Source organism: Hermetia illucens, chromosome 3 (genome assembly GCF_905115235.1).
Source record: "Hermetia illucens chromosome 3, iHerIll2.2.curated.20191125, whole genome shotgun sequence".
Taxonomy (NCBI): domain Eukaryota; kingdom Metazoa; phylum Arthropoda; class Insecta; order Diptera; family Stratiomyidae; genus Hermetia; species Hermetia illucens.
In genome coordinates, this window is record NC_051851.1 from 118,292,568 (window position 1) to 118,303,539 (window position 10,972).

General features: G+C 40.4%; 1 protein-coding gene across 1 annotated transcript in view; it reads left to right on the forward strand.

Annotated features, from left to right (window-relative positions):
- The window catches only part of LOC119652344 (collagenase-like), a 49,942-nt gene extending 39,251 nt beyond the window's left edge, over window positions 1–10,691 (forward strand). Inside the window, exon 4 of the mRNA XM_038056369.1 lies at window positions 10,093–10,691. Within this exon, the coding sequence (XP_037912297.1) occupies window positions 10,093–10,412 (320 nt within the window). The 3' untranslated portion in view covers window positions 10,413–10,691. The remainder of the gene's footprint in view (window positions 1–10,092) is intronic.
- Window positions 10,692–10,972: the final 281 nt, after the last annotated feature.

The window sequence follows — 10,972 nt, forward strand, 5'->3', positions numbered from 1 at the left end:
AGCGGAGCGCTAGTGGTCTCGTTCAAGAGAGGATACTGTAAAGTTTTGTCCCGACATGGTTCAGTCGCCATCATGCGTTGGAATAGTGAGGGGCGTGCCTTTGCCGTTGAGGTTTACTTTTCAAGCGGATGTTCGGTTATTGCAACACAGCGTGCATTTCGGAATCACTTTAATTTAGCCCCGTTGGCTCCCGTCCCAGACCGCAAATCAATTCATTCAGACAAACTGCAAGTGCGACAAAAGGAACAACTGGAGTCCCTCGGCCCGTTAGATCATCTGAGAACATTGAAGCAGTGAGAGCGTCAATGTTGCGATCGCCACGGCGCCCTGCGCGCAAACACGCATCTGCCCTTGCCGTTCTGTGAGAAGAATTCTTCGTGATGATCTTCATTTTTATCCCTATAAAATGGTGATAGTGCAGGAACTTTCAGAACGTGACTTCAATTCTCGGATGAACGCGTGTGAGCTTCTTCTTGATTTCGTTCCCGAGGGTGCTAATGTTTTTTTTAGCGATGAAGCCCATTTTCATTTGTGTGGGTCGGTTAACAAACAAAACATGCGCTACTGGGCTGACACCAACTCTCGAGAATTGCATCAAAAGCCTTTGCATTCAACCAAAGTCACAGTGTGGTGTGCAATTTCCTCAGCTGGAATTATTGGTCCCTGGTTTTTTGAGGAAAATGAGGTTACAGTGACAGTGAATTCGGACCGGTATGTAAACATGCTACAGAATTTTTTTTTCCACGGCTAGAAAATTTGGATTTGGGGGACACTTGGTTCCAACAAGACGGTGCAACAGCACACACTTCAAGAGCATCGATGGCTGTTTTGAGGGAACACTTTCCAGAGCGCCTTATCTCAATTAGAGGCGAATGGCCGGCACGCTCTCCCGATCTGTCCCCTTGTGATTTTTTCTATGGGGTTTTTTGAAATCCCGTGTTTATGTGAAACGTCCAAGAACCCTACAAGGTTTGAAGACCAACATCCAAGAAGAAACTGCCAACATAACACCTGCTATGCTAACAAGAGTCATGACAAACGCCACAAATCGGTTTACGCAATGTATGGAGAATGGGGGACGTCACCTAACAGATTTGATCTTCAAAACAATGTAAATAAAAACTTTAGACATGTACCTACATTATAAAAAATAAATAAATATTTTCTGATGCATACAATAGTTTTTATTTAGTTTTGAAAAAAGGAAGTTATGCTGCCGCACCCTGTATTACGTAATCTGAAAAACTTTTATACCTGCAAATTTAATTTCAGAGAAGGTAAATTTCATTTAAAAAGTCGCGCATTTAATTTGCAAAAGTGTTAACTTCATTTGGGAAGGTGTGAATTTAGTCTGGACAGCGTCGAATTCAAGCCTTTTGAAAAGGTCATGCCAACGCTATGTTGGTGATGATGGTCTCATCTTCCAAGGAAAAACAAAACAAGTGCACAGGATCTCTTCTTTATGCTTCACTGACTTATGTATCGCCGTGGATGAAAACCGATCTGGGTTGGACTCCCTACGTGCTAATTTCTTACTGCAATCGATCTGATTCGACTCTCTACGTGCTAATTTCTGACTGCAAAGAGCGGCAATTCTCTTGCATGTGGCGGTTTGTAAGGCAGATTGCCGGCTAACTCCACTTAACTTGAAGGATAGATCTTTTCATCCCCGGATTGAGATGGCGTCACACCAAAAGCGGATCGATGAATAGAAATCGAAGGCGATGCACGGTAAATATATGAATTGGCTCTTTCAGCCATTTGTTGAACTCTATTTCTCAAAAAGATGGCTATGTGCTGGCAAGCTCTTTGCTGAGATATAGGGATTTATGTGCGTCATCCAGGACGACGTGGTCGCCACCCTCTGCCACCAGTGAGATTTGACCCTTCCGCTATGACAGCCTAGCAATGTTTAGCCTTAACGAGTCGCGCCAACGTGAATTGTTCATGATGGATCAATATGATCACTAAAATGAATCTTCTCGCCATATAGCCTGACAACCGCAGCTGCACCACAATACACATGTGACTGAAATTACAGTCGAGATACATACATCAGCACACAATCGATACGCAATCTCATCGTTGCCTTAATGCAAAATTTTCGAAATTATTGAAGACGCGCGGAGTTGAGAATACCTAGCCCACAAAAAGGTATCCGAACTAGCCACAAAGCCAGCCAATCCTCACCAGTTATCTGTACCGTACCTTTAATTTTGCTTTTCTCATTTGAAGGGTCCCCATTTTATCCGTTTTGCTGGAAACAAAACCGCATTAACTTCGGTTCACTATTTGTGTGGGTGTGGCCCCGTATCACCCGATTTACCCAGAACCAGCTGAACCTGTTGTGAGGAAATTTGGTAACAAGGTGTGGTCTGCGAATCCCTTTACATTCAGTGAGTAAGGATGTGTTTTTTCATAAAATATAATCTTGTGAGCAACTATTAGGCTCTGCCACCTGTCATTTTGAGAATCGTGTTCCTCGATCGTAAAGGCCGCTTCAGCCAATGCTAAGATACTCCAATCGCTAGTTCCGGCCCCGGCATGCACGAGATTGAACCCGTTTTTATTAAAGCTACAGAGATTTAATTTCAACATCAACCAGTTGTTCCAGCATATTGGATCTAGAAATAGAGTTTAACCGGTTTCTGCATTCCTGAAGGATTATTTAATGTGGCCAAAGGACTATTCAACGGAGCCAGTTTGGCAGACTTCCGCTGCAGATTGCGATGCGCTTGCCATTCAACCGCTCATCAATCACCCACGCACATATACTTCACTTTGAAAAATCGTTGCATACTGTCTCAAATGAAATGCCTACTTCTGGTTTTTATTCGAGAGGTAGACTCCGGCTCCAGAACCCTGTTCTGTTTTTGAGCCATCGGTGTAGAAAACCTCCGTGTATCCAGCCACGCATATCTCTGAGACTTTCCAATTCTCTCTACGTTTCAGGGTAGCTTCAGCCCGAGAAATCCAGGACTGGATTTTGTTCACCCAATAACTCTTCCAATGTTCTATGCTATTCAGTAGCGAACGACACTCACTTCACCACACAGCAATCTCTACGTTAGCATAGCATAGATCCACCTAATTAAAGTATCGTCGATACCATGTGCTCTGGCGATATCACAATTCAAACGCCTCCTTCAATGTCCACGAACACCCTTATCGCGTGCCAACCCTTCGGAGTTGTATCCTCTGTCTTTGAACCCAAAGACTGAAGAGCTGACTCATTCACAGGGTTTCCACGTTGGTAAGCATGTTGGTTTCCATTTAGTGAGTGCGACCTAAACACTTTCCCACGATTGTGGCGCCCAACCTTTCCAAATCTTTCAATAAAAATGATGTCAAGCTGACCTCTCTCTTCTTTGGATTAGCATAGTCATCTTTCTGTATGAAGACTATCATAACCTTCTGGTAAGAAGTTGGTATATAGCCCAAAGCAAGACATGCTAGAAAAATATTTCGTAGCAATCGCTCTAAACGCCTCTTACCTTTTGAAGTGCCCTGAAGGGTTTAAAGGAAAACAATAGCTCTCACCTTTCCATTGGTAACAAACGCTTTCGCAATGTTCCAATTGCCCTCGCAATGTTTACATGTTGATGGGGTTGAAGGAATCGCCGACTCTTGTCTTGCTACTTCTCTCACCAGTTCTTCCGGATGGGGCATTTTCGAGATGGTCTGTACTGATTCCAATCTGGAGTTCGTGAAAGCTCCATCGGGTTTTCTAAGAGAGTCCAACTTGGCTGACGTATCTCTTTTCAGGACTCTGCACAAACTTGAAGTCTCTCTTTCGCCTTCCAGTTCCGTACAGTACGCTCTAAAAGAGGCTCATTTCGAACACTTATCGAACCTCTTATAGTCGCGCTGTGATTTCCGGAAGTTTAACCAATCTTCATTCTTATTGTTTTTAGAACCTCGATTCAGTCTTTTGGTTGATTTCCTGAGTTTTTCAGTTCGCAGTTCCACCAAGGAAACGTTTTACCGCTTTTTTCTCGGGATGTAGAACAAGCTTCTTCAAAGCACTCTAGAAGTGTCCTATTCAGAGTTTCCAATTGATCTTCTGTCCTCCACTTTGTTACCAAGAAGTTTATTGAACTTTGTCTAATTCGTTTTCCTACGATTCCGTCTTTGTATTACAGACTGATCGCCTGCGATAGTCAGACTGAATTCGAAGTAACAGTGATCTGGCAGTGACACTTCATCTGACACTCGCAGTCTCTAATCAACCTTCAAGTGGAAATAGTTAGGTCAATTTATTCATTTCTTCAAGGCCCCATGAACGTAGGGGTGCACTTCACTCAGCACACGCTTTCGATCTTATGGATCTTTCATATTAAAAGATCTTAGCCCCCTAACTTATCCAATGCCAATTGCACCAACTAGTCCTCCAAGCTGGGGGTTGAGTACATCTGACAACCATACCTGGGAAACCAAAGTTACGAAGTCACGCAAGGAGCCTCGGACTGGATTGACAATAGAACTGCGAATCCAACGACGAAAACTGAGTAACTAATTGTGCATTTTTTAATAGAGCGTGCGCTGCCTGTACCGAAAAGGAGCTACCAAAGAACTAGCCGAGCTGCCTCAATATATGTCTTATGTAAGAGCGTTGAAGGAGATGCGTTGGACAAGGACCAGTTTTATAGGTATTATAGGGGTCATCCAGAAAATCGTGTGCTCGAAGTGGGTTTCCTAGTCAGCTAAAACATTAAATCTGCAGTTATCGGCTTTGAAAATATAAGTGAACGGTTATGAACTCTGTGTTTGCGAGTCAAATTTCTAAATATAACGTTCATGGCCCTACAGAGGAGACTGCAGAGTCGGAGAAGGATGCCTCTATGAGGCAGTAGAACGAACCTTTGAAGCTTGCCCCAGGTAAGATATCAAAATCATACCTGGAGATTTTGACAGTCAATTAGAAAGGGAACCCGTATATAGGCGATACTTTGGCTCCCTTAGCTACGAACTACTATCTCGATGGTATAGTGCTCCGAGCTCGAATGACAACACCACATCGAATCCCCTATGGCAATTAGGTGAGAGTAAAACCTAAAGCAACCCATAACAGAGTCCTCTGTAGCACTTATAAGGGGCAAATGGATGGATGGACAAAAAGTTGGAATGACTGGTTCGACGATGGGTATAAGCTAACAATCGAACGGACGAATGCCGCATACTATCAGGAACTTCATTGAGTAGGGAAGTGATTTCAAAAAATGAAAAAAGAAGCCTAGGAGAACCAACAAGTCATCAAAAATTACAGGCAGCAACCGCACCCAGCATAGAAGCGTTACCCACAAGTCAGCAGTATGGAAGATTAAAAACCTCGATATTCATCCTGTCGAGACAAAAGGGAGATCTGATTTTCGACAAAATAGACATATTAGAGCGATAAGTTGAGTATGTTACTTTGATGAACTGCTCAACAACCAAAATATCGGCGCGTTGAAGGTTCCGCCTACTGAAGATGACGGGCAAATGTTATCACCACCATGTGTGGAGGAAACAGTCCGTGCAATTCATCTGCTTAAAAATCATAAGTCGCCAGGAACCGATGGAATTACAGCCGGGCTGGTTAAATATGGAGGCGCCTTATTACACCAAGCGATTCATCAACTGACGCTCAGCGAATCGATGCCTCGCGACTGGTTGTGAGCCCCATACATGAAAAGCGAGATATCATGCAGTTCAGCAATTATAGAGGTATCACGTTGCTGAGTACCATCTATAAGCAAGAACAATAAAGATGGAAGACTACAACTTTGAGGCCGTTGATAATTTCTCCTGGCTGGGTCCAAAATCACAACCGACAACAGCTACGACGATGAAATCTGCAGACATTTGTTGACAGCCAATAGAGCCTATTTCAGATAACAGAATCTGTTTCGCTCGAAACGTCTCACCACAGGGTCGAACACTCTATTCTGCACACAGCCTAGACAAGGTAATATAATTCGAACATCGTTTCCGCTATATTTGAATTTAGTGACGTCAATTGTGTCGTATTATAGAGTACTCCGTTTCGGTTCGTTCGAATATTTTACTGTGAAGTGTTAAAATTTGGGGTTTTAATTTTTTTATCAATCGTGTTTAAGACAAATGTTTGTGAAAAATTGAAAATGATGAGTTGGACGATAAATAGTTGTGATAGTTATGAAGTCAAAAGAGGAAGAACCTTGAGATTCTCCCGTTTTCCGAAGAATGAGACAATTTGCGAAGTATAGAGAAAAGTTTAGGAAAAGTGTAGGAAGATCGACTTTATCCAAGAAGATTATAAGCTTCAAGGCATACTTAAATATAGAAAAAGGATAGACGTTTTCACCAAAGATGGAAATATAATTCCTCAGACGCTATCTCGCCTTCATCTTGTGAGCAGTGTGACCGAAAAGCAATAGTTGGGTATAATGCAGTCCATCATTAAGTTGATCGTGGACTTAGCACTCCTCAAATAATTGAACAAGTACGTCCAAATTTAATTTCTGATAATTATATTAAAGGCAAGAAGAGATTGCAAATTGTCAAAGTGAAGTAGAAAGTGCTTCGCCTGTTAGACCGACTCGAAAAGACACCCAGGTCAAAACAGAGCAAGTTAACTTTAGGATGGAAGTACGTTTGTTTGGCTAGTCTAAATAAAATGTTTAAAACAGGGTTGATCACGATTCTAGCTAAGAATTGGAAATATTGGAGCTTGAACGGGAAAACAGGCAGCTCAAAGCACGCAATAAAAAATATTTAGACGCCCTACAGAAGGCAGAACGTACTATTTCTTCAGTGAAGGGTATTTTTAAGAAAGGGCAAACTCGGAAAATAGGAAGTCCGATAAAAAGATGCATTGAAGTACTCAGGATATTTCTTCTGCCATTTCTCTTTGCTCTACTGGACCACGAGCATACAGGCTTCTATACAAGAGAAAAGTAGCACTTTCAGCAGAGCTGTCACTAAAGAAATGGGTTGCAAAGATAAAACTGAATCAGGAAATCGTGCATTCTGTGCTGCAACAACTATCAAAATCGAAGTACGACATTAAGGAGCGACTGTGTCTTTTATCTTTTGACGACACCAATGACTGCACCCTAAATTATTTACCTCCGCAACCGGCCACTAAGAAAGAAAAATTTTTAAAACTATTTATTAATTTGCTGTGATGTTCGTAATTAAATGCAGTATTCGATTTACTAACAATAAATTTTAGTTATGACTTTATTTTTGGTCGCAATATTAAACAAGCCGGGAAACCGGAAGCTGGACACTTCAGGTATGAAAGGTTTTGTGTATTTCTTAGTACGTGGCACGTAATATATCCATATATTATGTGAGAGTATCAACTTTCGGGGGATATTGACATTCATATTCTTCAATTTTCAAAGAAGCAACAACTTTGGCATACTGTAACTTTGTTAGTAATAGTGCGATTTGCACCAAACTTGATAGGATCATGCTCTACATTATAGCCTACATCGTGGTGCTAGGATGAATTAAAGGAGGGGGGTTTCCAGCCAATTACAAAAAAATATAGTTATATACTATTATTAACTTTATTTGAACAGATATCGGTATGGAAGGTATTTCGGAGCAGGCACCATATAGTGGCAGCCTCCAGATTTTTTTTCAGAATTTGATGTTGCGTAGTTTCTGAGAATAACCCCCTTAAAGAAATGATCATTTTCAACCCTCCGCACTCCCCACCTTTCCAACAAATGTCACAACTAACACCGTCTTCAGAAAGCACTGACCGAAGCCTTTAAGCTGATACCCCACATGACTATATTTGATGAAAAAAAATTTTACATATACCTTTTGCATGTATGGGGACCCCTCCTTACATTCAACGTAAAAGGAAGTAACTCACTGTACTTGTGAGCGTTCACAGTTCCCACCTTTCTAACAAATTTGGTGTCAATCGCTATAACCGTCCCTGAGAAAAATGCGTGTGACGGACAGACAGACAGACAGACAGACCGACAGGCAGACAAACAGACAGTAAACTGATTTTAATAACGTTTTTTTTTACAAAAAAACCTTAAAAATCTGTGATCATTTTGCCAAATTGGAATTTCGAAATGGAATATCTCTTTTCTACCGATTTTCAAAGCTATGAACTTTATTCATAGACAGAGATGTTAGAATAGTTCGAGAGATACAAAATGTTCATTAAATTTCGCTGCCCATTATATCGCTCCAAGTGACGTCATCAGCAAGTTGAAGTTTCGTATTGATATTACCTTGCCTAGTCTATATACACTGGGGTCAACGCTACTATAGAAAATAATTATCTTCCCAGTGCTCTTCTATTCCTCGGAAACCTGGGTTCTTGGCAAGAAAAATTGCGAACTCTTGGCTGCGTTCGAAAGAATAATCCTCCCAAGAATTATTTGTTTCCTACATGAAGATGAACGATTCTGTAGTCTATATAACGATGCAATCTATGAGCGATACCACCGCCTGGTTGTGAATAAAATCCGGCTCTATAGGTTGCGGTGGACAGTATAAAAACAAGTCGGAATACCGGAAGCTCGCGCTTCGGGTATAAAGGTTTTGTGTTCATCTTATGTAAGAGACGCACATTTCTCTGTCCGTATATAGCTACAAATACAACATAATCCTTCATATTTTTCCAAACTACGAGACATACGTACATATTAGAGCCATAGATATCACGCTCACCCTAAACAAACAAACTGCCTATTACCTGCTGTACACATATATGCACATATCTAAATTTATCGTACCCATATTTCCGATTTACGTCTTATATCTATCTGAATTAGGCACTAGCCGCAAAGTTCATTAGCACGCATATATTATATACCTACATATACATATGTCTGGTTGACAAATGACTAAAAAACTGAAACAAAATAATCCTTTTCCACCCAATTCATAACAACTCATTTCGTTGTGGTATTGACGAATTGATATGTGATGATGACGTCATGCGGGTTGTAGAGTGCACGAAATTCACAAAAAATTGTAAAGTTTCACTCCCAATAACTTTGTTAATAATAGTTGGATTTTCTTCAAACTTGACCAAACTGTGCATTATATTCTTCGTTACACTCATGCCAAATTTTGTATTTCTGGGATGAACATAAGGGGGGGTGCCGGGTAAATTTCTAAAATATTGAAATATACTATTATTAACTTTATTTGTGCAGATATCGGAACCGGATATATTTTGAGGCCTAGATTTCGTAGAGATGCACCACTGTGATTTTTTCCAGATTTTTCGGTTGGATAGGTTCTGAGAACGAGACCTGTTACACTTTTTGTGGGTCATATTTTCAACCCTTACTCCCCTATGTTTCATCTAATATCAAATATTGAACCAGATTCAAAAAGTATTAATTGAGACCTTTCATTTGATACCCTACTTGGCTACATTCTGTGAAAAAAAAATTTGCACCCTCCATTCACATGTACGGAGAGCCCCCCCTTAAACTTAACGCAAGTTGGCGCCACTTACTGCATGTAAAGGGATCACCAGATTACATACTCTCACCAATTTTCGTGACAATCGGTCTAGCCGTTTCCGAATAAATCGGGTGTGACAGACAGACAGACAGACAGACAGACAGACAGACAGACAGACAGACAGACGGACAGACGGACAGACAGACACCGTCACCATTCTAATAAGGTTTTGTTTCACACAAAACCTTAAAAAGACAAGACAAACCCTGCCTGAGATGGAGCGATGGCATAGGCCAGGATGCCAGAGAGCTTTTATTGACATCGAATTAATGGATCTCGGCGTAAACCCAGAATATCGGGACGTCCTTACTAAGGCAGAGCGGTTATTGCGCCGTTGATGATGATGGCGCACGTCGTAGTACTACTTAATTACGCTTAGTTAGTAAAAGATAAAAATCTTAGGATGGTGATGCAATTGTGTTGGGGTGAATATGTGTATCTAATTCTGAAACTATTGTGCTCCAATAAGGCATGAAACGGTAGACTAATTCTTGATTATTTGAAGGCATAAATTTCTTTTAGTAATTATTCGGGAATTGTAACGTTTGCATTATTATAAATATATAATATAAATGAACAAATGAACATTTGACACTAACATTACCTTTCTAATTTCAGTAACAGGCGGTCAATTTTATGCCAAAGCTTTAAACGCTGGGACAATGGTCGTAAAACCACTTACACAATGCGCTCGATTTCATTTTGTGAAGATGGGAAATATTTGTTTAGATTCGCCAAACAAAACAGTGCCATGCTTCGGTGATGCAGGAGCACCTTTAGTGGACACCCAAGCGAATGTCCTAGTAGGGCTGGCAACAATGCAGCAGGCGTGTTTTTTAAAGGACACACAAGTCCATATCGACGTTCGTGAATATTCAGAATGGATTCGTAATGAAATGGCGATTAACGTTCCGACCAATTTATCGTCGTCGCAGTAACCACCCCCAGGTTTAAGTAGAAAATATTCTTCATAATTTGAATAATGAATTGGAAATCGAAACAGTTATAGTGCTGAACTATCACCATAACTATAGCAGGATATGATTTATACTATAATTGAAATATAACTTCCAATAATTAAAAAGATCATGGTGGTGGAAATAAAATGTAAAAAGCTCAGATTCCGTACTAAAATAATTAAATAAACCATTGCAATCCTAAAAATTTCGGCTAATTAACTTGCAGTGTTTTATTAATTAGTAATAAAGAAACATCATAAATGTATATCTAAGTCAATTGCCTGTGATATATAATAAATAATAAGTTGAACAAAACTACCAAATTTGCATTGTGGTTCAAGTAATTGCATTGTCAAGGACCCTTTTTGAATTGTTCGACAGGTTGATTTCCAAAAGCTTCAGAATAAATTTTAGATTTTATCCTCTTGGATTTGCAAGTAACTTTTCAATTTCACAATCTCTACTATATGTTGGCGGTCGAAGGGTAGTATAAGTTCGGGAGAAAGTGATATCGAATCAAAGGAGCAACCGGAAAGAAT